This window comes from Pongo pygmaeus, chromosome 8, assembly GCF_028885625.2.
Source record: "Pongo pygmaeus isolate AG05252 chromosome 8, NHGRI_mPonPyg2-v2.0_pri, whole genome shotgun sequence".
Classification (NCBI taxonomy): Eukaryota; Metazoa; Chordata; class Mammalia; order Primates; family Hominidae; genus Pongo; species Pongo pygmaeus.
This window is the reverse complement of record NC_072381.2, coordinates 100,458,738-100,486,641: the sequence shown is the minus strand read 5'-3', so window position 1 is coordinate 100,486,641 and position 27,904 is coordinate 100,458,738. Positions and strand designations below refer to the sequence as shown.

The 27,904-nt window shown below is 44.1% G+C and overlaps 2 protein-coding genes across 6 annotated transcripts in view; one reads left to right on the top strand and one right to left on the bottom strand.

The window, feature by feature from the left end:
• Window positions 1-12,128, bottom strand: part of ACSM6 (acyl-CoA synthetase medium chain family member 6) — a 38,283-nt gene extending 26,155 nt beyond the window's left edge. For 3 of the 5 annotated variants that reach the window (XM_054435646.1, XM_054435647.1, XM_054435648.1), the window contains exons 1-3: window positions 12,005-12,128; window positions 11,631-11,843; window positions 562-772 (exon numbers count right to left, since the gene is read on the bottom strand). In XM_054435646.1, coding sequence (XP_054291621.1) covers window positions 562-772; window positions 11,631-11,822 — 403 coding nt within the window. In that variant the 5' untranslated portion in view covers window positions 11,823-11,843; window positions 12,005-12,128. Of the gene's footprint in view, window positions 1-561; window positions 773-11,630; window positions 11,844-12,004 lie in introns of those variants that run through there. The other 2 variants (XM_054435649.1, XM_054435650.1) reach the window with 2 other exon arrangements.
• The window catches only part of LOC129006203 (cytochrome P450 2C31-like), an 87,793-nt gene that overhangs the window by 28,354 nt on the left and 31,535 nt on the right, over window positions 1-27,904 (top strand).

Genomic DNA, 27,904 nt, shown 5'->3' with positions numbered 1-27,904 from the left:
AGTCGGGGTTTCACCATGTTGCCCAGGCTGGTCTCAAACTTCTAAGCTCAGACAATCTGCCTGCCTTGGCCTCCCAAAGTGTTGGAATTACAGGTGTGAGCCACTGCGCCTGGTACCCCTACATTCTCTTTTTTATAGTTGGGGAAACTGAGGGCCAGAGAGGGCAAGATGTGCATGCTCTGTCTGTTGTTTTGATGATGACTGTGTTAGGACAGAGGTCTACAGTTCCTTGAGGTGATAAACAGCCTATGAGCTAAGCGCTCTGTGGATTATTTACTCTTCACAACAGTTCTGTAAGACTGGACTGTAACAGTTCTATAAATATGGACTATTACTGTCTATATTTAATAGACAAGGAAACCGAGATTCAGAGAAGCATAATTTACAGAGGTGGTAAGTGGTGGAGCTGGGTTCAAATCCAGGCTTGTTTAAAGATCCCCCACACTGTGGGAAGAATTCAGGCATCAGATGGAGATCCCTCTAACATCTCCATTCTGTGAATAGTTGAGGCTGGGAGTCACATAAGCCTCCAACCCCTGTGGTCCCTCTCCCATGCCTCACCCAAGCGCACACAGGCCAGGCAGATCCAGTAGGCTTCAGGTGTTGGGGGCAGGATTATCATCAGCCGGTCTCCATGGCTAAGGGCACAGGTGTCTGAGAGGATGCTGGCAGCCTTCTCGGAGAGTTGAGTCATCCTTTCAAAGCTCCATTTGTCCTCTTCTCCTTTGGCACCAACCTTCCAGAGGGCGGGGTAAGGCCCTCTGAGTCCATCCTAGGCAGGGTGATGTTTAAAATACTGAATATTAGTCAGTGTGGACATTGGCTATGGGAGGCCACTTGCCAGATAGCACCCTCAAGTGGCTAGATCTTGAGAGGCTGGGATGCCTGGGCTTAGGGGGAGCTACTGTTTCTCAACGGGCGCAGAAATACTTAACTGTTTACTGACATGGCAGTACTGGTGGGTTTCAACATAATGTCAGGCATGAGCCTAGGGAAGAACCTCCTGAGAGAACTCAGCATGTAACGTGAAACCAGCCCTGCCCAGGATGGCAGAGATTTCTCTGGGCATAAATCCCACTACTGGGTGTCTACCCAAAAGAAAAGAAATCATTATATAAAAAAGACACCTGCATTCATGTGTTTATGGTAGCACTCTATTCACAATAGCAAAGTGATGGAATCAACCTAAGTGTCCATCAGTGGTTGACTGGATAAAGACAATGTGGTATACATACAACATGGAATATTACTCAGCCGTGGAAAAGAATGAAATCCTGTCTTTTGCAGCAACATGGATGGAGCCGAAGGCCATTATCCTATGGGAAATAATTCAGAAACAGAAAACCAAATACTGCCTGTTTTCACTTATAAGTGGGAGTTAAACAGTGGGTACATACGGACATAAAGATGGAAATAATAGACATGGGGAGGCTGGAGGGGAGTGAAGTTTGCAAAATTACCTATTTGGTACTATGGTCACTATTTGGGTGATGAGTACACTAGAAGCTCAAACCTCACCATTCTGCCATCTATACATGCAACAAACCTGCACATGCACCTCCTGAGTCTAAATTTTTTTAAGAAAAGATTTCTCAGGGCGTGATCCTGTAAGTAGAGAAGAGTGCCCTCCTCTTAGCCCATAGGATTCTATTCCTGCCTTCAAATATACCTGTCTTCCAATGCAACTTATTTTTCAGTGGGACAAGTTTTGAGGGGGAAAGAATTTAATTTCCAATACCTTTTAGTGAATGCATGGATGAAGTTACCTAGAACTTTCAAAGCATTTCCATTCTAGCTGAGCCTTCTCCTCCTTGACAAACAACATGGGTTTGTCCTCTTCTCTCCCTGAGGATGGAGGGAAGGAGGGGTCTTTTCTCCCTTTTTTCCTTCTTTCCCTCCTTTATTCCTTTTTTCCTCCTTTCTGTCCTCTCTCTCTCTCATCTCCTTCCCCCATCTCTCGCCTCTTTCCCCATTCTTCCTTTCCTTCTCTCCTACCTTCTGAACTTAATTTCTTTCTTCCTTTACAACTTTCTTCCTCCCTTTGTCTTTCTCTTGCCTTTCTTCTCTTTTTCTCATCCACCCTGGAGCAGCCCATAGAATTGCTACTTTGTTCTGACCCGTTTAGAGTTTCTTAGTATGATTATTATTATTTTTATTATTATTATACTTTGTTTTAGGGTACATGTGTACAATGTGCAGGTTTGTTACATATGTATACATGTGCCATGTTGGTGTGATGCACCCATTAACTCGTCATTTAGCATGAGGTATATCACCTCCCCCCAACCCACAACAGTCCCCGGTGTGTGATGTTCCCCTTCCTGTGTCCATGTGTTCTCATTGTTCAATTCCCACTTATGAGTGAGAACATGTGGTGTTTGGTTTTTTGTCCTTGTGATAGTTTGCTGAGAATGATGGTTTCCAGCTTCATCCATGTCCCTGCAAAGGACATGAACTCATCCTTTTTTATGGCTGCATAGTATTCCATGGTGTATATGTGCCACATTTTCTTAATCCAGTCTATCATTGTTGGACATTTGGCTTGGTTCCAAGTCTTTGCTGTTGTGAATAGTACCGCAATAAACATACGTGTGCATGTGTCTTTATAGCAGCATGATTTATAATCCTTTGAGTATATACCCAGTAATGGGATGGCTGGGTCAAATGGTATTTCTAGATCCCTGAGGAACTGCCACACCGACTTCCACAAGCGTTGAACTAGTTTACAGTCCCAACAGTGTAAAAGTGTTCCTATTTCTCCACATCCTCTCCAGCACCTGTTGTTTCCTGACTTTTTAATGATTGCCATTCTAACTGGTGTGAGATGGTATCTCATTCTGGTTTTGATTTGCATTTCTCTGATGGGCAGTGATGATGAGCATTTTTTCATGTGTTTTTTGGCTGCATAAATGTCTTCTTTTGAGAAGTGTCTGTTCATATCCTTTGTCCACTTTTTGATGGGGTTGTTTGTTTTTTTTCTTGTAAATTTGTTGGAGTTCATTGTAGATTCTGGATATTAGCCCTTTGTCAGATGAGTAGGTTGCAAAAATTTTCTCCCATTCTGTAGGTTGCTTGTTCACTCTGATGGTGGTTTCTTTTGCTGTGCAGAAGCTCTTTAGTTTAATTAGATCCCATTTGTCAATTTTGGCTTTTGTTGCCATTGCTTTTGGTGTATTAGACATGAAGTCCTTGCCCATGCCTATGTCCTGAATGATATCGCCTAGGTTTCCTTCTAGGACTTTTATGGTTTTAGGTCTAATGTGTAAGTCTTTAATCCATCTTGAATTAATTTTTGTATAAGGTGTAAGGAAGGGATCCAGTTTCAGCTTTCTACATATGGCTAGCCAGTTTTCCCAGCACCATTTGTTAAATAGGGAATCCTTTCCCCATTTCTTGTTTTTGTCAGGTTTGTCAAAGATCAGATAGTTATAGATATGAGGCATTATTTCTGAGGGCTCTGTTCTGTTCCATTGGTCTGTATCTCTGTTTTGGTACCAGTACCATGCTGTTTTGGTTACTGTAGCCTTGTAGTATAGTTTGAAGTCAGGTAGCGTGATGCCTCCAGCTTTGTTCTTTTGGCTTAGGATTGACTTGGTGATGCGGGCTCTATTTTGGTTCCATATGAAGTTTAAAGTAGTTTTTTCCAATTCTGTGAAGAAAGTCATTGGTAGCTTGATGGGGATGGTATTGAATCTATAAATTACCTTGGGCAGTATGGCCATTTTCACGATATTGATTCTTCCTACCCATGAGCATGGAATGTTCTTCCATGGAGTTTCTTCTTATAACAATGAGAATTGTCAGGGTTGAGATAGGCCTTCCCCAACCCCTTCTCCTCCCATGACCAGTAACAACAAACACAACTATATCTCTTCCCTGCCATTAATTTTTATTTTCTTGTCAACCACATTTTGATGTGGTTCAGGCCTAGGCCATCAGATATAATTTTATTTACGTGGCTATGGAAGTAATTTTTTTTTTTTTTTTTTTTTTGTTTGAGACAGAGTCTTGCTCTGTCGCCCAGGCTGGAGTGCAGTGGCATGATCTCGGCTCACTGCAACCTCTGCCTCCTGGGTTCAAGCCATTCTCCTGCCTCAGCCTCCCAAGTACCTGGGACTACAGGCACACACAGCCACGCCAGGCTAATTTTTTGTATTTTAGTAGAGATGGGGTTTCACCGTGTTGCCCAGGCTGGTCTTGAACTCCTGAGCTCGGGCAATTCACCTGCCTCGGCCTCCCAAAGTGCTGGGATTACAGGCATGAGCCACTGTGTCTGGTTGTAATTTTCATTTTTGTTCTATAATATCTTTGTGCGACCCCAGTAAGAGCTCTGCTCACATCACTCAAGCACCTTTAGTAGTTTGCCACAGCCCATCACGTCAGGTCCAAATTCTTTGGCTTCCTGTTTTTTTTTTTTTTTTTTTTAGGGTGATATGTAGGGAAAAGAAAGAGATCAGACTGTTACTGTGTCTATGTAGAGAGGGAAGACATAAGAGACTCCATTTTGGAAAAGACCTGTACTTTAAACAGTTGCTTTGCTGAGATGTTGTTAATTTGTAGCTTTGCCCCAGCCACTTTGCCCCAGCCACTTTGACCCAACCTGGAGCTCACAATAACGTGTTGTATGAAATCGAGGTTTAAGGGATCTAGGGCTGTGCAGGACGTGCCTTGTTAACAAAATGTTTACAAGCAGTATACTTGGTAAAAGTCATCGCCATTCTCTAGTCTCAATAAACCAGGGGCACAATGCACTGTGGAAAGCCGCAGGGACCTCTGTCCTTGAAAGCTGGGTATTGTCCAAGGTTTCTCCCCATGTGATAGTCTGAAATATGGCCTCGTGGGATGAGAAAGACCTGACCGTCCCCCAGCCCGACACCCGTAAAGGGTCTGTGCTGAGGTGGATTAGTAAAAGAGGAAAGCCTCTTGCAGTTGAGATAGAGGAAGGCCACTGTCTCCCGCCTGCCCCTGGGAACTGAATGTCTCGGTATAAAACCTGTTTGTACATTTGTTCAATTCTGAGATGAGAGAAAAACCGCCCTGTGGTGGGAGGTGAGACATGTTTGCAGCAATGCTGCCTTGTTATTCTTTACTCCACTGAGATGTTTGGGTGGAGAGAAGCATAAATCTGGCTTACGTGCACGTCCAGTCATAGTACCTTCCCTTGACTTAATTATGACATAGATTCTATTGCTCACATGTTTGTTGCTGACCTTCTCTTTATTATCACCCTGCCCTCCTACTACATTCCTTTTTGCAGAAATAATGAAGATAATAATCAATAAAAACTGAGGGAACTCATAGACCGGTGCCAGTGCAGGTCCTTGGTATACTGAGCACCGGTCCCCTGTGCCCACTGTTGTTTCTCTATACTTTGTCTCTGTGTCTTATTTCTTTTCTCAGTCTCTTGTCCCACCCGATTAGAAATACCCACAGGTGTGGATAGGCAGGCCACCCCTTCATGATAGAATTTACTGATGAACAGACTAGTACAAATGAAAAAGAATGAAAATACCAAGAGTTTATGTACGTATGAAGAAACACGCCCTACCACACAATGCCATTGAATGTGGGAGTTGGCACTTTTTTTGTAGAAGGCAATCCAGAAATGTGTTTTCCAAATGCTCGTGTAGTGCATTTGATGGAGTAATTTCACTTCTGGTAATGTAAATGAAGAAAAGAATATAGATGCACAAAGATATTCATTTCAGCCTTGCTTACAGTAGCAAAAAAAAATTTGTAAACTACTTAAAGGAGTAACAATAAAGGATATATTAAATACATTTTGGTTCAACACTCAATGAAATACTTTATAAACATAAAGATATTAAAGTATTAAGTAGAATATTTGTTGGTGTTGAAAGGTAGTTTCCATATCATATTGTTTCCACATTATATTATTTCTACAGTGCATTGTTTCTACATCATGTTATTTCCACAGCATAGTGCTTTCACAGCATAGTGTTTGGCAGAGAAAAAGAGCAAGTAACAAGTCAAGTAACAAGTGTGATTCCAGGTTACAAATAGTTATATATAGAATGACTCGCCATTTTTGTGAAACCGGATGATCTATAAAAATCAGTACAAAAGAAATATATATGAAAATTTCCCTCTCCCTCTCCCTCTCCCTCTCCCTCTCCCTCTCCCTCTCCCTCTCCCTCTCCCTCTCCCTCTCCCTCTCCCTCTCCCTCTCCCTCTCCCTCTCCCTCTCCCTCTCCCTCTCCCTCTCCCTCTCCCTCTCCCTCTCCCTCTCCCTCTCCCTCTCCCTCTCCCTCTCCCTCTCCCTCTCCCTCTCCCTCTCCCTCTCCCTCTCCCTCTCCCTCTCCCTCTCCCTCTCCCTCTCCCTCTCCCTCTCCCTCCTTTCTTCGGTCTCCCTCTCCTTCTTTTTTCGGTCTCCCGCTGTTACCGAACCTGGACTGTACTGCCATGATCCGGCTCGCTGCAACCTCCCTGCCTCGGGCTCCTGTGACTCTCCTGCCTCGGCCTGCCGAGTGCCTGGGATTGCAGGCGCGCGCCGCCACGCCTGAATGGTTTTTGTATCTTTGGTGGAGACGGGGTTTCGCCGTGTTGACCGGGCTGGTCTCCAGCTCCTGGCCTCGAGTGATCTGCCTGCCTCGGCCTCCCGAAGTGCTGGGATTGCAGACGGAGTCTCGCTAACTCAATGCTCAATGGTGCTCAGGCTGGAGTGCAGTGGTGTGATCTCGGCTCGCTGCAACCTCCACCTACCAGCCTCCTGCCTTGGCCTCTTAAAGTGCTAAGATTACAGCCTCTGCCCCGCCGCCACCCCGTCTAGGAAGTGAGGAGCATCTCTGCCTGGCCGCCCATCGTCTGGGATGTGAGGAACCCCTCTGCCCGGCCGCCCTATCTGGGAAGTGAGGAGCGCCTCTGCCTGGCCGCCCATCGTCTGGGATGTGAGGAGCGCCTCTGCCCGGCTGCCACCCCGTCTGGGAGGAAGGGAGGAGCGCCTCTGCCCGGCTGCCCCGTCTGGGAGATGAGGAGCACCTCTGCCCGGCCGCCCCGTCTGGGAGGTGAGGAGCGCCTCTGCCTGGCCACCCCTTCTGGGAGGTGAGGAGCGCCTCTGCCCGGCCGCCACCCTGTCTGGGAGGAAGTGAGGAGCGCCTCTGCCCGGCTGCCCCGTCTGGGAGGTGAGGAGTGCCTCTGCCCGGCCGCCACCCCGTCTGGGAGGAAGTGAGGAGCACCTCTGCCCGGCTGCCCCGTCTGGGAGATGAGGAGCACTTCTGCCCGGCCGCCCCGTCTGGGAGGTGAGGAGCGCCTCTGCCTGGCCGCCACCCCGTCTGGGAGGAAGTGAGGAGCGCCTCTGCCCGGTTGCCCCATCTGGGAGGTGAGGAGCGCCTCTGCCTGGCCGCCACCCCGTCTGGGAAGTGAGGAGCGCCTCTGCCCGGCTGCCACCCCATATGGGAAGTGAGGAGCGCCTCTGCCCAGCCGCCCCTTCTGGGAGGTGAGGAGCGCCTCTGCCCAGCCGCCCCGTCTGGGAGGTGAGGAGCGCCTCTGCCCGGCCGCCCCGTCTGGGAGGTGAGGAGCGCCTCTGCCTTGGCCGCCACCCCGTCTGGGAGGAAGTGAGGAGCACCTCTGCCCAGCTGCCCCATCTGGGAAGTGAGGAGCGCCTCTGCCTGGCTGCCACCCCCTATGGGAAGTGAGGAGCGCCTCTGCCCGGCCGCCCACTCTGGGAAGTGAGGAGCGCCTCTGCCTGGCCGCCCACTCTGGGAGGTGAGGAGCGCCTCTGCCTGGCCACTCCGTCTGGGAAGGGAGGAGCGCCTCTGCCCGGCCACCCCGTCTGGGAGGTGAGGAGCGCCTCTGCCCGGCCGCCACCCCGTCTGGGAGGAAGTGAGGAGCACCTCTGCCCGGCCGCCCCGTCTGGGAAGTGAGGAGCGCCTCTGCCCGGCCGCCACCCCGTCTGGGAGGAAGTGAGGAGCACCTCTGCCCGGCTGCCCCGTCTGGGAGATGAGGAGCGCATCTGCCCGGCCACCCGTCTGGGAAGTGAGGAGCGCCTCTGCCTGGCCGCCCCGTCTGGGAGGTGAGGAGCGCCTCTGCCCGGCTGCCCCATCTGGGAAGTGAGGAGCGCCTCTGCCCGGCTGCCACCCCGTATGGGAAGTGAGGAGCGCCTCTGTCCGGCCGCCCCGTCTGGGAGGTGAGGAGTGCCTCTGCCCGGCCGTCACCCCGTCTGGGGGGAAGTGAGGAGCACCTCTGCCCGGCCGCCCTGTCTGGGAGGTGAGGAGTGCCTCTGCCCAGCCGCCAGCCCGTCTGGGAGGAAGTGAGGAGCACCTCTGCCCGGCCGCCCCCTCTGGGAAGTGAGGAGCGCCTCTGCCTGGCCGCCACCCCGTCTGGGAGGAAGTGAGGAGCGCCTCTGCCTGGCTGCCCCATCTGGGAAGGGAGGAGCACCTCTGCCCAGCCGCCACACCGTCTGGGAAGTGAGGAGCGCCTCTGCCTGGCCACCCCGTCTAGGAGGTGAGGAGCGCCTCTGCCCGGCCGCCCAGTCTGGGAAGTGAGGAGCGCCTCTGCCCGGCCGCCCCGTCTGGGAGGTGAGGAGCGCCTCTGCCCGGCCGCCACCCCGTCTGGGAGGAAGTGAGGAGCGCCTCTGCCCGGCCGCCCCCTCTGGGAAGTGAGGAGCACCTCTGCCCGGCTGCCACCCGGTCTGGGAGGAAGTGAGGAGCGCCTCTGCCCGGGCGGCCCCGTCTGGGAACCGAGGAGCGCCTCTGCCCGGGCGGCCCCGTCTGGGAAGCGAGGAGTGCCTCTGCCCGGGCGGCCCCGTCTGGGAAGCGAGGAGCGCCTCTGCCCGGCCGCCCCGTCTGGGAGGAGAGGAGCGCCTCTGCCCGGGCGGCCCCGTCTGGGAAGTGAGGAGCGCCTCTGCCCGGGCGGCCCCGTCTGGGAAGTGAGGAGCACCTCTGCCCGGCCGCCCCGTCTGGGAGGTGAGGAATGCCTCTGCCCGGCTGCCACCCCGCCTGGGAGGAAGTGAGGAGCACCTCTGCCCGGCCGCCCCGTCTGGGAGGTGAGGAGCGCCTCTGCCCGGCTGCCACCCGGTCTGGGAGGAAGTGAGGAGCACCTCTGCCCGGGCGGCCCCGTCTGGGAAGCGAGGAGCGCCTCTGCCCGGGCGGCCCCGTCTGGGAAGCGAGGAGTGCCTCTGCCCGGGCGGCCCCGTCTGGGAAGCGAGGAGCGCCTCTGCCCGGCCGCCCTGTCTGGGAGGTGTACCCAACAGCTCCGAAGAGACAGCGACCATCGGGAGCGGGCCATGAGGACGATGGCGGTTTTGTTGAAAGGAAGGGGGGGGAAGTGTGGGGAAAGGAAGGAGAGATCAGATTGTTGCTGTGTCTGTGTAGAAAGGGGTGGGCATAGGAGACTCCATTTTGTTCTGACTAGGAGAAATTCTTCTGCCTTGGGATGCTGTTGATCTATGGCCTTTCCCCCAGCCCCATGCTCTCTGAAACATATGCTGTGTCAACTCAGGGTTAAATGGATTAAGGGCGGTGCAAGATGTACTTTGTTAAACAGATGCTTGAAGGCAGCATGCTCTTTAAGAGTCATCACCACTCCCTAATCTCCAGTACCCAGGGGCACAAACACTGCAGAAGGCCGAAGGGTCCTCTGCCTAGGAAAACCAGAGACCTTTGTTCATGTGTTTATCTCCTGACCTTCTCTCCACTATTATCCTATGACCCTCCCATATCCCCCTCTCCGAGAAACACCCAAGAATCATCAATAAATACTTCATAAATTAAAAAAAAAAAAAAAAAAGAAAATTACCAGTGGTTATCTTTGGGTGATATTCCATATTAAAATTTTTTCATGTTTACCAGTATTTTCTAACAATTCTATAATGAAGTGCTCTTAAATGATAAAGGGTTGGAGCAGATGATTTGTAAAGTTCCTGCTGACTGACTTTTTGGGCACCTGTGATTGATGCCCCAAGTCACTTCAGACAACCAATGTTTAGTTGTGCTGACTGTGTGGCTTTTGGAGCCCAAGCCTTTGCTCACACCTGCAGCCCTCTGAATTCCTTGGCCCCCAATTACTGCTCATCTGTCATGCCTCCCAGCCTGGAAGCTTCTGCTGGGTAGGGCCCAGCTGGGCCTTTGTCTGTAATCCATATGCTTAATCAAGAGCTGAGCAAAGGAACAAGGCTCCACATGGTGCCAGATGCCATGCGGGCACAAAGAGATAAAAGGCACAACGCTAGCCCTAGAATCTTACTGGGACCCAGGACTCACACATAGTGCCTGGTTGTAGAACACAAGCTAAGAAAAGCAGAGGAGAGAGAAAGCAGCACAGGCCGGGCTGGGAAGGCAGAATGGGTGGGGAGGGCACCCCAAGAAGGGGCACAGCTCAGCAAAGGTGAAAGCACCCCAAAGTCCTTCAGGATACATGCCTCAAACCTTTTCAAGGAGCTTTTACAATCCTTGCTCTACAGAATTTTTGTTCTTTGGCCCAAATGGGTAAAAATTAAGTCTCCTAAACAGAAGTCTTCCCTCTTATCTAACCCTGGTTGATGCACCAAAGGCAATAAGTATATTTTGCACAAAGACAATGAATTACTATTTTGTCCACTTTCCTTACTCCTCCCAAAGCGGGTGATGAAGGTGGGGAGGGCCAGGAAGGGGCCTGGGGAGGGGAGAATAGAGGGGCAATCAGATATTACACATGCAAATAACTCTGGCTGCTCACCCTCCACACTCACTGGATTCTCCTGTGGGCACCACCAGTCCCACTTGACAGAGGGAGGAAGTGAGGCTCAGAGAGTTAAAATGACTTGCTCCAGAGTCACCTAGCCAGAGAGTAAGCAAGGCCACTCCATGCAGCAGCGCCTTTCAAAATTAGACTGCTTCCTGCCTGTTTTCTCCTCATAAATCAATACTCTTCCCTCTGACCCTATACCTAGCCAAACTGTTCCTGAATACTCTTCCTTCTTTCCATCATGTCTCTACTCATGTGGTTGTTCCTGTCTAGACAGTCTTTCCCTTGTCTTTTTGTTGAAATTCTTCTCATTCTTCAGGATGCAGTAAATACCTCCTCCTTTATCAAATCTTTCTAAATTCCATTATCCAGAGGCATACTTATATGTATTTTCCTTGGCACTTCTTTTTCAGCACTTTGTGGCTATCATTTGCTTTAAAGAAAAACACTACACAGTAAGTTCCTTTAGTGTTTGGCTTCTAAAATTTTGTATGTGCTAGAAGATGCTGAAAAATGTTGGTTAATTAGAATCATATCTCTTTGACAATAATATTACTAGTGATAATAAAAGCTAACTTTTATTGAGTGCTTTCAGGGTGCTGAGTCCTGTGCTAAACACTTTTTATTGATTGTCTCATTTAATCTTCTCAACAACACTGTGAAAAACACACCATTAATATCTCCATTTTACTGATAACAAAACTAAGGTCCTAAAAGGCAAATAACTTGTCCAAGTTTGCATGGTTGTTTAGCAGCAGAGCCAGGATTTCAATGTAGAACCATCTGGCTGTCAAGCCTATGTTCTTAGTCATTTTGCTATAATTTCTTTTCTCTGAATTTGCACTTTATAATGCCAGCCATAGATGGGATTTGAATCTCATAATCTTTGGACACTTTACCAACTGGACTTGGCCAAAGTTTCCAAGTTAGAAAACAACAAGTTTTACCTTTTCCAGCTGGGACCACTGATCCAACACATCCTTTGCAAAATTAAAGTTCTGAGAAACTGCTTGGACTAGGCACCTGGAGTCATGAGGTCTGATGGTCTGAGCAGAACATTTTCGGTTTGGATAGCAGCAGGCTCCGAATCCCAGTCTGAAACTCCGGACCAAGGAGAAGGGTTGAAATCGGCCTAGCATTTGGGTCAGACAGGGAACTACCTAGGTAAATTGAGGAAAAGACAGGGAGTAATTGAACAGCTGAGAGAGATAATCACTGAGGTTGTAGTGCTGAGAATGAATCCATAAGGCAAACAATTTCCTTATGAGTACAAGCAACAGTCAGATCATTGGAGATGAAGCCCATGAGCACAGATACTTACCAATTCCAAGAAGAGTTTCTGTGGGGGGCTTCAGATGTTGGGAGGATGGTAGAGCTGTTGCCTTCTGTCTCCTCTGAGAACTGCTTACCTCTTATAGTTTAGTTGCCGGCTCTGGGGAAAAAGGCATTTCCTTGGTGCCAGCACAAACTAAGTCCTGGCTCTTAAGCCTAAAAGGCAATCTCCTTTGCTTCTGGGAGATGAAAATCCATGGGCTGTGAGCTAAGTTGAAGCAACGGGTGTGCCTTCCTTTCTGATATGATGTCAGGAGAAATAGGTCACAGATTACTGTGCCAAGTGTGGTGAAAAGTTGATGGACACAGAGTTTAAATAAGATTTTGTTGCTTACAAAATCCTGCACTGCAGAAAGGGAGAAGGGCGTTGCTTATCAGCCAGGTGAGGTAACCACACTCTGCCTCTTTAACCCACTGAGATGACAGGACTTTTTTTTTTTTTTTTTTTTTAAAATAGGCACATCTAAGGCCCTCCAGGGATTGCCTCTCAAGGTAATATAGGTGAAAGTCTTGTAAAATCAGGTACGGAGCCAGATCTCATGATCCTCAGCGGAGGGGAGTGGGGGAGGGTCCACCTTGGAGTCTCAAATTAGCAAAACTAAAATTTGAAAGGGGATGTTTATAATATATATTTAAAAGAGGTCACAATATTTGTTTAATAAAATATTGAAGATTTATCATTTTGTTAAGATTTTAACTTTATTTTTAACTACGTGAGGTTTAACTTGGTTACTGGGGGTTGATGTTCTTCATCACAATTCCTATCCATGTTTCCAGTCACCAGAGGGAGTAAAATAGTGTCAGCCTTGGATGATGGGTTCACTTATTCACATTCCAGAAATCTGAGATTTAATGATTTTGATTTGGTGATACTAACATTGTAACTATATCTAATATTAGAACTAAAATATTCCAATAAATTATCTAGTCCAAGTCCTGCCTAAAACATCACGCTGCCTTTAAGATGGATAAACTCCTTATTGTGGTGCATTGGTTAGATATAGGTTTGGCTGCTTCAACAAAGACACAAAATAGTAAATTTGTTTCTTCAATTGACAGTCTGAGCATATGCAGTGAAAAGCTGTTTGTATTAGAGTCAGGGTTCTCCAGAAAAACAGAACCAATAGGAAATAGAGAAATAAAGATGAATATAGATACAGATATGTGAGAGGGGACTTACTAGGGGAATTAGCTCATATGATTATGGAGGCTGAGAAGTCCCATGATGTAAGCTGAAGAACAAGAGAAGTTGGTAGTGTGGCTCAGTCCAAGTTTGAAATCTTTAGAACCAGGGAAGCCAATGGCCTAACTCTCAGTTTGAGGCTGAAGGCCTGAGAACCTGAAGTTCTGATGTCCAAGGGCAGGAGAATAAGGGTGTTCCAGTTCCAAGAGGGGGAGAGGTAGATAGAGACACACACACACATGCACACACACACACACACACAGGGAAAGAGAGAGAGAGAAATTTTCCCTTTCTCAGCTTTTCATTGAATCTAGGCCCTCAGCCAATTAAATGGTGTCTACCACATTGAGGGTGGATCTTTCCCACTCAATCCACCTACTCACACACCGATATCCTCCAGAAGCACCCTCATAGGCACATCAAGAAATGAATACTTTACCAGATATCTAGGTATCTCTGAATCCAGTCAATTTGACACCTAAAATCAACCATCACACTGGTTTAGTATCTTCACCCTTTCAGGGACCCAGGTTCTTTCTGTAACGTTGCTCCACCATCTTTAGGGCATTTCTGAAACAACTTGCCATCATGTCCATATTCCACCCAGTGGGACGGGAGAGTGGTGAGGGGAAGAACATTCCCCTCGCCTAGGTGAATAACTAGAAATTTTTACACATTACCTCTGCTCAAATTCCACTGGTGCAGACTTAGGTTATGTGGCTTCAAAAAGAGTCTGGGAACTGTGATCTTTATTCTGAGTTCCTGTATGCTCAACTAAGAAGTGGAGATTCCATATGCGTGAGAGAGATGTGGGCATGAATACTGAGAGACAACTAGCATTTCCATCGCAGTCTGTTCATCAACTATCCATGAACACACATGGAACAGTTTTCCCATTTATAGAATATTCTCCAAGAAGCATAACCTCTAAGTCTCACAGAATTGCTACATCTAACTCAAAGTTCAAGATGGAGGGTATTGCTCAGTTCTCTTCAACTAACAGGGATGGGGTCCCTGCCATATGGCAAACTAGAAACTAAAACATAAGTTATCTCTACTGTCCAAACAACCCACTCTATAGGTCTGAAGTGGGAACCATAAAATTGCATGGAAAACTCCAAGACTGGAAAGAGAAAAATGAGCATTACCCAGCTGACTTGGGCCCAGCGATACCCAGTTGTCAAATCCTGCTGGGCAGGAATGGTGAAAACATACATCCTGTCAGTGTTTGGGTTCTCAGCTCATTTGGCAAGTACTAATTCTGCTTTCTGGGAGGCAATCTCACCTTTGCTGTCATCTCTACATTTGGCTTGCCTTCTGGAAAGCCATTTCTTGTTTGTGATCCTCTTTGGCAATATCTGAAGTGGCACTGGGGAATATGACCTTCTTGAGGAGCTTTTGTAGCCCACCTCATGCTGGTACAGAATTGGGGTCACAGGAGTTCTATTATGGGTCAAACTAGTCTATGTATCAGAAAGGCCAGATTTATGAGTATTTTTTTGTCATACAATTCCCTCAAGCATTTGGCTTCTGGTCTACTTTCCTCAGATAAATTCCATGTGTAAATAGACATAATCAAATATTTTGTCAAAACATAGCTTTCAGGCCTCGAAAGTATGATCTTCTGTATACTGGCTTCTGGGCTTCACCAATCCCCTCTACTAACTTAATGGTACCTACTTTGGGACAATTCAAAATTATAGGTTTGGGTAAAATGGGAATGTAATCAGTTTCCCTTTAGGTTTGCAGTATGGAGAAGGTGACTGAGAAATCCTAGGTACATTGTCCTGCTAAAACTATCTCTTTCTTTTTTTTTTAATTTTATTATTATTATACTTTAAGTTTTAGGGTACATGTGCACAACGTGCAGGTTTGTTACATACGTATACATGTGCCATGTTGGTGTGCTACACCCATTAACTCGTCATTTAGCATTAGGTATATCTCCTAATGCTATCCCTCCCCCCTCCCCCCACCCCCAAACAGTCCCCGGTGTGTGATGTTCCCCTTCCTGTGTCCATGTGTTCTCATTGTTCAATTCCCACCTATGAGTGAGAACATACGGTGTTTGGTTTTTTGTCCTTGCGATAGTTTGCTGAGAATGATGGTTTGCAGCTTCATCCATGTCCCTACAAAGGACATGAACTCATCAATTTTATGGCTGCATAATATTCCATGGTGTATATGTGCCACATTTTCTTAATCCAGTCTATCGTTTTTGGACATTTAGGTTGGTTCCAAGTCTTTGCTATTGTGAATAGTGCTGCAGTAAACATACGTGTGCATGTGTCTTTATAGCAGCATGCTTTATAATCCTTTGGGTATATACCCAGTAATGGGATGGCTGGGTCAAATGGTATTTCTAGCTCTAGATCCCTGAGGAATTGCCACCCTGACTTCCACAATGGTTGAACTAGTTTACAGTCCCACCAACAGTGTAAAAGTGTTCCTATTTCTCCACATCCTCTCCAGCACCTGTTGTTTCCTGACTTTTTAATGATTGCCATTCTAACTGGTGTGAGATGGTATCTCATTGTGGTTTTGATTTGCATTTCTCTGATGGGCAGTGATAATGAGCATTTTTTCATGTGTTTTTTGGCTGCATAAATGTCTTCTTTTGAGAAGTGTCTGTTCATGTCCTTCGCCCACTTTTTGATGGGGTTGTTTGTTTTTTTCTTGTAAATTTGTTTGAGTTCGTTGTAGATTCTGGATATTAGCCCTTTGTCAGATGAGCAGGTTGCAAAAATTTTCTCCCTTTCTGTAGGTTGCCGGTTCACTCTGGTGGTAGTTTCTTTTGCTGTGCAGAAGCTCTTTAGTTTAATTAGATCCCATTTGTCAATTTTGGCTTTTGTTGCCATTGCTTTTGGTGTATGAGACATGAAGTCCTTGCCCATGCCTATGTCCTGAGTGATATCGCCTAGGTTTTCTTCTAGGGTTTTTATGGTTTTTGGTCTAACATGTAAGTCTTTAATCCATCTTGAATTAATTTTTGTATAAGGTGTAAGGAAGGGATCCAGTTTCAGCTTTTTACATATGGCTAGCCAGTTTTCCTAGCACCATTTATTAAATAGGGAATCCTTTCCCCATTTCTTGTTTTTGTCAGGTTTGTCAAAGATCAGATAGTTATAGATATGCGGCATTACTTCTGAGGGCCCCGTTCTCCTCCATTGGTCTATATCTCTGTTTTGGTACCAGTACCATGCTGTTTTGGTTACTGTAGCCTTGTAGTATAGTTTGAAGTCAGGTAGCGTGATGCCTCCAGCTTTGTTCTTTTGGCTTAGGATTGACTTGGTGATGCGGGCTCTTTTTTGGTTCCATATGAAGTTTAAAGTAGTTTTTTCCAATTCTGTGAAGAAAGTCATTGGTAGCTTGATGGGGATGGTATTGAATCTATAAATTACCTTGGGCAGTATGGGCATTTTTCACGATATTGATTCTTCCTACCCATGAGCATGGAATGTTCTTGCATTTCTTTGTATCCTCTTTTATTTCATTGAGCAGTGGTTTGTAGTTCTCCTTGAAGAGCTCCTTCACATCCCTTGTAAGTTGGATTCCTAGGTATTTTATTCCTTTGAAGCAATTGTGAATGGGAGTTCACTCATGATTTGTCTCTCTGTTTGTCTGTTGTTGGTGTATAAGAATGCTTGTGATTTTTGTGCATTGATTTTGTATCCTGAGACTTTGCTGAAGTTGCTTATCAGGTTGAGGAGATTTTGGGCTGAGGTGATGGGGTTTTGTAGATACACAATCATGTCATCTGCAAACAGGGACAATTTGACTTCCTCTTTTCCTAATTCAATACCCTTTATTTCCTTCTCTTGCCTGATTGCCCTGGCCAGAACTTCCAACACTATATTGATTAGGAGTGGTGAGAGAGGGCATCCCTGTCTTGTGCTGGTTTTCAAAGGGAATGCTTCCAGTTTTTGCCCATTCAGTATGATATTGGCTGTGGGTTTGTCATAGATAGCTCTTATTATTTTGAGATACAACCCATCAATAACTAATTTATTGAGAGTTTTTAGCGTGAAGGGTTGTTAAATTTTGTCAAAGGCCTTTTCTGCATCTATTGAGATAATCATGTGGTTTTTGTCTCTGGTTCTGTTTATATGCTGGATTACATTTATTGATTTGCGTATGTTGAACCAGCCTTGCATCCCAGAGATGAAGCCCACTTGATCATGGTGGATAAGCTTTTTGATGTGCTGCTGGATTCGGTTTGCCGGTATTTTATTGAGTATTTTTGCATTGATGTTCATCAAGGATATTGGTCTAAAATTCTCTTTTTTTGTTGTGTCTCTGCCAGGCTTTGGTATCAGGATGATGCTGGCCTCATCAAATGAGTTAGGGAGGATTCCCTCTTTTTCTATTGATTGGAATAGTTTCAGAAGGAATGGTACCAGCATCTCTTTGTACCTCTGGTAGAATTCAGCTATGAATCCATCTGGTCCTGGACTATTTTTGGTTGGTAAGCTATTGATTATTGCCTCAATTTCAGAGCCTGTTATTGGTCTATTCAAAGATTCAACTTCTTCCTGGTGTAGTCTTGGGAGGATGTATGTGTCGAGGAATTTATCCATTTCTTCTAGATTTTCTAGTTTATTTGCGTAGAGGCGTTTATAGTATTCTCTGATGATAGTTAGTATTACTGTGGGATAGGTGGTGATACCCCCTTTATCATTTTTTATTGTGTCTATTTGATTTTTCTCTCTTTTATTCTTTATTAGTCTTGCTAGCGGTCTATCAATTTTGTTGATCTTTTCAAAAAACCAGCTCCTGGATTCATTAATTTTTTGAAGTGTTTTTGTGTCTCTATTTCCTTCAGTTCTTCTCTGATCTTAGTTATTTCTTGCCTTCTGCTAGCTTTTGAATGTGTTTGCTCTTGCTTTTCTAGTTCTTTTAATTGTGACGTTAGGCTGTCAATTGTAGATCTTTCCCGCTTTCTCTTGTGGGCATTTAGTGCTATAAATTTCCCTCTACACACTGCTTTGAATGTGTCCCAGAGATTCTGGTATATTGTGTCTTTGTTCTTGTTGGTTTCAAAGAACATCTTTATTTCTGCCTTCATTTCATTATTTACGCAGTAGTCATTCAGGAGCAGGTTGTTCAGTTTCCATGTAGTTGATCAGTTTTGAGTGAATTTCTTAATCCTGAGTTCTAGTTTGATTGCACTGTGGTCTGAGAGACAGTTTGTTATAATTTCTGTTCTTTTACATTTGCTGAGGAGTGCTTTACTTCCAAGTATGTGGTCAATTTTGGAATAGGTGTGGTGTGGTGCTGAAAATAATGTATATTCTGTTGATTTGGGGTGGAGAGTTCTGTAGATGTCTATTAGGTCCGCTTGGTGCAGAGCTGAGTTCAATTCCTGGGTATCCCTGTTAACTTTCTGTCTCCTTGATCTGTCTAATGTTGACAGTGGGGTGTTAAAGTCTCCCATTATTATTGTGTGGGAGTCTAAGTCACTTTGTAGGTCACTAAGGACTTGCTTTATGAATCTGGGTGCTCCTGTATTGGGTGCATATATATTTAGGATAGTTAGCTCTTGTTGAATTGATCACTTTACCAGTATGTAAATGCATTGTTTGTCTCTTTTGATCTTTGTTGGTTTGAAGTCTGTTTCATCAGAGACTAGGATTGCAACCCCTGCCTTTTTTTGTTTTCCATTTGCTTGGTAGGTCTTCCTCCATCCCTTTATTTTGAACCTATGTGTGTCTCTGCACGTGAGATGGGTTTCCTGAATACAGCACACTGATGGGTCTTGACTCTTTATCCAATTTGCCAGTCTGTGCCTTTTAATTGGAGCATTTAGCCCAGTTACATTTAAGGTTAATATTGTTATGTGTGAATTTGATCCTGTCATTATGATATTAGCTGGTTATTTTGCTCGTTAGGTGATGCAGTTTCTTCCCAGCCTCCGTGGTCTTTACAATTTGGCATGTTTTTGCAGTGGCTGGTACCAGTTGTTCCTTTCCATGTTTAGTGCTTCCTTCAGGAGCTCTTTTATGGCAGGCCTGGTGGTGACAAAATCTCTCAGCATTTGCTTGTCTGTAAAGGATTTTATTTCTCCTTCACTTATGAAGCTTAGTTTTTCTGGACATGAGATTCTGGGTTGAAAATTCTTTTCTTTAAGAATGTTGAATATTGGCCCCACTCTCTTCTGGCTTGTAGAGTTTCTGCCCAGAGATCAGCTGTTAGTCTGATGGGCTTCCCTTTGTGGGTAACCCGTGCTTTCTCTCTGGCTGCCCTTAACATTTTTTCCTTCCTTTCAACTTTGGTGAATCTGACAATTTTGTGTCTTGGAGTTGCTCTTCTCGAGGAGTATCTTTGTGGCATTCTCTGTATTTCCTGAATGTGAATGTTGGCCTTCCTTGCTATATTGGGGAAGTTCTCCTGGATAATATCCTGCAGAGTGTTTTCCAACTTGGTTCCATTCTCCCCGTCACTTTCAGGTACACCAATGAGACGTAGATTTGGTCTTTCACATAGTCCCATATTTCTTGGAGGCTTTGTTCGTTTCTTTGTATTCTTTTTTTCTCCAAACTTCTCTTCTTGCTTCATTTCATTCATTTCGTCTTCTATCACTGATACCCTTTCTTCCAGTTGATCAAATTGGCTATTGAGGCTTGTGCATGTGTCACATAGTTCTCATGCTTTTGTTTTCAGTTCCATCAGGTCCTTTAAGGACTTCTCTGCATTGGTTATTCTAGTTAGCCATTCGTCTAATTTTTTTTCAAGGGTTTTAACTTCTTTGCCATGGGTTTGAACTTCCTCCTTTAGCTCGGAGTAGTTTGATCATGTGAAGCCTTTGTCTCTCAACTTGTCAGAGTCATTCTCTGTCCAGGTTTGTTCCATTGCTGGTGAGGAGCTGCATTCCTTTGGAGGAGAGTTGCTCTGATTTTTAGAGTTTTCAGTTTTTCTGCTCTGTTTTTTCCCCATCTTTGTGGTTTTATCTATGTTTGGTCTTTGATGATGGTGATGCACAGATGGGGTTTTGGTGTGGATGTCCTTTCTGTTTGTTAGTTTTCCTTCTAACAGTCAGGACCCTCAGCTGCAGGTCTTTTGGAGTTTGCTGGAGGTCCACTCCAGACCCTGTTTGCCTGGGTAGCAGCAGCGGTGGCTGCAGAACAGTGGATATTGGTGAACAGCAAATGTTGATGCCTGATAGTTTCTCTGAAAGTTGTGTCTCAGAGGAGTACCCAGCCTTGTGATGTGTCAGTCTGCCCCTATTGGGCGGTGCCTCCCAGTTAGGCTACTCAGGGGTCAGGGACCCACTTGAGGAGGCAGTCTGTCCGTTCTCAGATCTCCAGCTGCGTGCTGGGAGAACCACTACTCTATTCAAAGCTCTCTGACAGGGACGTTAAATCTGCAGAGGATTCTGCTGCCTTTTGTTTGGCTATGCCCTGCCCCCAGAGGTGGAGTCTACAGATGCAGGCAGGCAGGCCTCCTTGAGCTGTGGTGGGCTCCACCCAGTTTGAGCTTCCCTGCTGCTTTGTTTAGCTACTCAAGCCTTGGCAATGGCTGGCGCCCCTCCCCCAGCCTCGCCGCCGCCTTGCAGTTTGATCTCAGACTGCTGTGCTAGAAATGAGCAAGGCTCCGTGGGCATAGGACCCTCCGAGCCAGGTGCAGGATATAATCTCCTTGTGTGCCGTTTGCTAAGACTGTTGGAGAAGCGCAGTATTAGGGTGGGGGTGACCCGATTTTCCAGGTGTCATCTGTCACCCCTTTCTTTGACTAGGAAAGGGAATTCCCTGACCCCTTGTGCTTCCCAGGTGAGGCGATGCCTTGCCCTGCTTTGACTCTCGCTCGGTGCGCTGCACCCACTGTTTTGCACCCACTTTCCCACACTCCCCAGTGAGATGCACCTGGTGGCTCAGTTGGAAATGCAGAAATCACCCGTCTTCTGTGTCGCTCATGCTGGGAGCTGTAGACTGGATCTGTTCCTATTCGGCCATCTTGGCTCCACTCCCATATATATTTTTTTAGATGGAATTTCATTCTTATTGCCCAGGGTTGAGTGCAATGGTGCGATCTTGGCTCACTGCAACCTCTGCCTCTCAGGTTGAAGCCATCCTCCTGGCTCAGCCTCCTGAGTAGCTGGGATTACAGGCATGTGCCACCATGCCAGGCTAATTTTGTATTTTTAGTAGAGATGGGGTTTCTCCATGTTGGTAAGGCTGCTCTCAAACTCCCCACTTCAGGTGATCTGCCCGCCTCGGCCTCCCAAAGTGCTGGGATTACAGGTGTGAGCCAATGTGCCCCACCTGCTTGTATTTTGTTAAGATATTTTGCATCTATGTTCTTCAGAGACATTGGCCTGCAGTTTTCTTTTTTTTCTGTGTCTTTGATATTAGGGGAATGATGGCCTCATAGCATGAGTTTGGAAGGATTTCTTCCATTTCAATTTTTTGGAAGATTTTGAAAATAATTTTCCTTGGTGTATTTTTAAATGTTTGGTAGGATTCAACAGTGAAGCCAAAAAAATAGTCTTCGGCTTTTCTTTGATGATAGATTGTTATTACAAATTTTATTTTGTTTTTCAGTTATTATCATGTTCCAATTTTTTTTTCATGATTCAATCTTGGTACATTATATGAGTCCAGAAATTTATCCATTTCTTCTTGATTTTCCAATTCGTAAGCATATATTTGTTCATAATAGTCTCTAATGATCCTCTGCATTTCTGTGGTCCAGTTGTAATGGCCTCTTTTTGGTCTCTCATTTTGCTTATTTTGGTCTCCCCTCTTTCTTCATAGTCTAGCTAAAGATTTGTCAGTTTGTTTATCATTTCAAAAAAAAAAACCAAAAATCTTTCTTTCATTGAGTTCTTTGTATTTTACTTAGTTCCTATATCCATTTTGTATTTTATTGATTTATGCTATAATATTTACTATTTTTGTCCTTCTATGTATTTTGAATTTGGTTTGTTTTGGTTTTTCTAGTTTCTTAAGTTTCAATATTAGATTGTTAATTTGAGATCATTCTCTTTTTTGATCTAAGGGTTGTTTTAAAACTCCATTGTTAGTACTGCTTCTACTGTATCTCATAGGTTTTGGTATATGGTACTTCCATTATTATTCTCAAGAAATTGTTAAATATTTTCTCATAATATTTTCATTAACTCGTTGCTTCTTCATAAGCATGTTGATTAATTTTTACGTATTTGAACATTTTTTGTTCTTCTTGATTTCTAGTTTTATTGCAGTGTTTTCAGAAAAAAATACTTTATTTGATTTTTAACTTTAAAATACTTGTTAATGATTGTTCTGTGCACTAGTTAACGATTGTTCTGTGTGCTACCATATGATTTATCCTGGAGAATGTTTCTTGGGCTGTTTAGAAGAGTGTGTATTCTTCAGCTGTTGGGTGGACTTTACTGTGCATACCTGCTAAATCAAGCCAAAGGAACAGTTTAACACCATTGTTTGTTTGTTAATTTTTAAGTCTGAATGATCTGTCTATTGCTGAAAATAGGGTGTTAAGTTTTCTACTGTTACTGTTTTGGAGTCTGTCTCTCCCTTTAGGTCTATTAATATTTGCTTCATATATTTAAGTACTTTGATGTTGAGTTCATTTACATTTACAATTTTTATATCCACTTGATGAAATTCCCCCTTATCATTATATGATCACCTTCTTTATCTCTTTTTTAAGGATTTAATTTAAAGTCATCCCTTGGTATTCATGTGGAACTGGCTGCAGGATTCCTCACAGATACTAAAATGCACATATACTCAAGTCCCATAGTCAGCCCTGCAGAATCCACGTGTACAAAATGTCTAAAGTCTAAGTCTCTTTGAAGGTCACTAAGGACTTGCTTTATGAATCTGGGTGCTCCTGTATTGGGTGCATATATAGTTAGGATAATTAGCTCTTGTTGAATTGATCCCTTTACCATTATGTAATGGCCTTCTTTGTCTCTTTTGATCTTTGTTGGTTTAAGGTCTGTTTTATCCGAGACTAGGATTGCAACTCCTGCCTTTTTTTGTTTCCGATTTGCTTGGTAGATCTTCCTCCATCCCTTTATTTTGAGCCTATGTGTGTCTCTGCACGTGAGATGGGTTTCCTGAATACAGCACACTGATGGGTCTTGACTCTTTACCCAATTTGCCAGTCTGTGTCCTTTATTTGGAGCATTTAGCCCATTTCCATTTAAGATTAATATTGTTATGTGTGAATTTGATCCTGTCATTATGATGTTAGCTGGTTATTTTGTTCGTTAGGTGATGCAGCTTCTTCCCAGCTTCCATGGTCTTTACAATTTGGCATGTTTTTGCAGTGGCTGGTACCAGTTGTTCCTTTCCATGTTTAGTGCTTCCTTCAGGAGCTCTTTTATGGTAGGCCTGATGGTGACAAAATCTCTCAGCATTTGCTTGTCTGTAAAGGATTTTATTTCTCCTTCACTTATGAAGCTTAGTTTTTCTGGACATGAGATTCTGGGTTGAAAATTCTTTTCTTTAAGAATGTTGAATATTGGTCCCCACTCTCTTCTGGCTTGTAGAGTTTCTGCCCAGAGATCAGCTGTTAGTCTGATGGGCTTCCCTTTGTGGGTAACCCGTGCTTTCTCTCTGGCTGCCCTTAACATTTTTTCCTTCCTTTCAACTTTGGTGAATCTGACAATTTTGTGTCTTGGAGTTGCTCTTCTCGAGGAGTATCTTTGTGGTGTTCTCTGTATTTGCTGAATTTGAATGTTGGCCTTCCTTGCTATATTGGGGAAGTTCTCTTGGGTAATATCCTGCAGGGTGTTTTCCAACTTGGTTCCATTCTTTCCGTCACTTTCAGGTACACCAATCAGACGTAGATTTGGTCTTTTCACATAGTCCCATATTTCTTGGAGGCTTTGTTCGTTTCTTTGTATTCTTTTTTCTCTAAACTTCTGTTCTTCATTTCATTCATTTCGTCTTCCATCGCTGATACCCTTTCTTCCAGTTGATCGCATTGGGTACTGAGGCTTGTGCATTCTTCATGTAGATCTCGTGCCTTGGTTTTCAGCTCCATCAGGTCCTTTAAGGACTTCTCTGCATTGGTTATTCTAGTTAGCCATTCGTCTAATTTTTTTTCAAAGCTTTTAACTTCTTTGCCATTGGTTCGAATTTCCTCCTGTAGCTCGGAGTAGTTTGATCGTCTGAAGCCTTCTTCTCTCAACTCATCAAAGTCATTCTCCATCCAGCTTTGTTCCATTGCTGGTGAGGAGCTATGTTCCTTTGGAGGAGGAGAGGCGCTCTGATTTTTAGAGTTTCCAGTTTTTCTGCTCTGTTTTTTCCCCATCTTTGTGGTTTTATCTACCTTTGGTCTTTGATGATGGTGACATACAGATGGGTTTTTGGTGTCGATGTCCTTTCTGTTTGTTAGTTTTCCTTCTAACAGACAGGACCCTCAGTCGCAGGTCTGTTGGAGTTTGCTAGAGGTCCAGTCCAGACCCTGTTTGCCTCTTGGTATCAGCTGTGGTGGCTGCAGAACAGCGGATAGTGGTGAACCGCAGATGCTGCTGTCTGATCGTTCCTCTGGAAGTTTTGTCTCAGAGGAGTACCTGGCCGTGTGAGGTGTCAGTCCGCCCATACTGGGGGGTGCCTCCCAGTTAGGCTACTTGGGTGTCAGGGACCTACTTGAGGAGGCAGTCTGTCTGTTCTCAGATCTCAAGCTGCGTGCTGGGAGAACCACTGCTCTCTTCAAAGCTGTCAGAGAGGGACATTTACGTCTGCAGAGGTTACTGCTGTCTTTTTGTTTGTCTGTGCCCAGCCCCCAGAGGTGGAGTCTACAGAGGCAGGCTGGCCTCCTTGGGCTGTGTGGGCTCCACCCAGTTTGAGCTTCCCGGCCGCTTTGTTTACCTAATCAAACAACTAACTCGGCAATGGCGGGCACCCTTCCCCCAGCCTCACTGCCGCCTTGCAGTTTGATCTCAGACTGCTATGCTAGCAAGGAGCAAGACTCAGTGGGCGTAGGACCCTCCAAGCCAGGTGCGGGATATAATCTTCTGGTGTGCCGTTTTTTAAGCCCGTTGGAAAAGCGCAGTATTAGGGTGGGAGTGACCCGATTTTCCAGGTGCCGTCTGTCACCCCTTTCTTTGACTAGGAAAGGGAATTCCCTGACCCCTTGCGCTTCCCGGGTGAGGCGATGACTCGCCCTGCTTCAGCTCATGCACGGTGCGCTGCACCCACTGTCCTGCACCCACTTTCCAACACTCCCCAGTGAGATGAACCCAGTACCTCAGTTGGAAATGCAGAGATCACCCATCTTCTGCGTCACTCACACTGTGAGCTGTAGACCGGAGCTGTTCCTATTTGGCCATCTTGTCTCCTCCCTCCTCTCTATTTCTTTTATAAATGTTTTATGGTTTTCAGTTTACAAGTCTTTCAGCTCTGTGGTTAAATTTATTTCTAAATATCTTAATTTATTTTTCATGGTCTTGTAAGTGGAATGGTTTCCTTGATTTCTTTTTCAGATAGTTTGTTTTTAGTGTATAGAAACACTCCTAATTTTTGTATGTTAGTTTTATCTCCTGCAACGTTACTGAATTGGTTTATTAGTTCTAACAGGTTTTTGGTGAAGTCTTTAGGTTTTCTCTATATAAGATCATGTTTTCTGCAAACATTGGCAATCTAACTTCTTTCATTTTGATTTGGAGGCCTTGTATTTCTTTTTCTTGCCTAGTTGCTCTGGTTAAAACTAACAGTGTTATGTTGATAGAAGTGGTGAGAGTGGGCATTCTTGTCTTGTTCCTGATCTTAGGGGAAAATCTTTTAGCTTTTCACTATTGAGTGTAATGTTAGCTGTAAGCTTGTATGTATGTGTTTTATTATTTTGAGGTACATATATGTACCTTCTATATGTAATTTGTTGAGAGTGTTTAATGTGAAGGATGTTGAATTTGTCAGTGCTTTTTCTACATCTGAGATGATCATATGGTTTTTGTTCTTCATTTTGCTAATGCAGTGTATCATATTTATGTAAAATTTTATCAAAGGCAAAAGAATTCCATAGTGACAGAGAACAGATAATTAGTTGCCTGGGACAGGGAGAAGCAGTTGGATTGCAAAGAGGGAGAAAGAGTACATTTTGAGGGTTATGAAAATATCCCATATCTTGATTATGGTGATGGCCATTATTGATATAACTTAAAAATTAATAAGCTATTTTCATTTTTTAAAAGTGATAAGAAATCAGAAAAATGTAATAACAACCAAGTCCAAAGATAAACTCTATACCAAAAATGCATTCAAATGAGTAAAAAATCAAAGATTTAAAACATTATATAATCTGCATTTTCAAAGAAAATGGTATTTTCTGAGCACAATACTACATCATCAATCTAGAAATTTTGGTAATAGAGATGTATTGGGAAAAGGAAAGGAAAATTATCTTGGTCCCTGTGAATAGGTGTTTATAGTATTTTGTGGTATTTTTATGTAGCAGTTTTTCACTCTACGGGCAGAGCATATATACTTTTAATTATACTCTATAGAAACTCCTGGTTTCTGCTTTCTTTTATCTGACATTAGCTCAAGATTAGTGTCTCTATCCTAAAATGTCTTTGAAACATGTGAATTTTAAGAACTGCCTAATAGTCCACTTTAAGGGTGTAAAATAATTTAATAATTCCCCACTACGTATAATTTAGATTATTGTATACTTTCACAATAATAAATAATGTCCTCCTATAAGTTCTTTGAATGCACAACTGGTTATTTTGCTAGGGTAGATGACCAGAGATGAAACTATACTGAAAAAAGGATATGAATATTTTAAAGCCTTCAAAGATATATTTTATTATTCAATTGCCTTTTAGGATGCCTGTGAGAATTCACGATACCGCTAACAGTATACAAAAAGGCCCACTGACTACTAAATATATGCTATTTCTTTTTTTTGATAGAAAGGACTTCTTACTTTCTTAATAGAAGGAATGTGTACATTGAAGTTTTAAAATTGAGGTTATACAGTTGTCTTACTCACTGAGGTCTTTACTAAAAGATTATTTTACAAGTTTGCTTTGATTTCAAGCATAAATTAGTGTTCACATTAGTAACTTGATGGGAAACAAAAATGGGGCCTAGGTTTTGTTTTGAACATTCATGAATTGTCTGGGTTAAATCCTTTGGGAAATATCCCAATATACATCCAACCAGTATGAAAGAATGGAAAAATTAAAAAAATGCAAATAATGATCAAAATTTTATATTGAAAAAATAATATAGAAATACATTATAGATGTAACAAAAAAACAGGTGGCTGTTATTACAGTTGTACTGGGATTATTCCATTAATCCATGCTTCTAATACCATTTCAGTTTTTGTTGAACATTCACTTTCATTTTGAAACAAGGCACATAATGTAAGATTTTTAAGTATATAAAAGACTTCATACTAGAGGATTTTTGTATATTATACGATTAAAACTCTGAAAATAGAAGCTTATTAGAAACACAATCCCAAATAACCACCACTAAGAATTCACCTTCACGTTTCATAGTATTGCGCCTAAACCAATTAATAGCAGCTATAAAATTATTATGAAAAAAGATACAAAATTTCTGGAACATATTATCATCACAAAAAAGACAAACATACTGTTTTACAAAGACTAGATTTTACAGGTATTTTAGGAGAAAGTAAACTTGTAATGTATACTGATCCACATTCAAGCATTAGTTTCTTGCATATAAAACCTCTCTGAACTCTTACAACACTTATCTTCAGCACTAACTGCTAAGG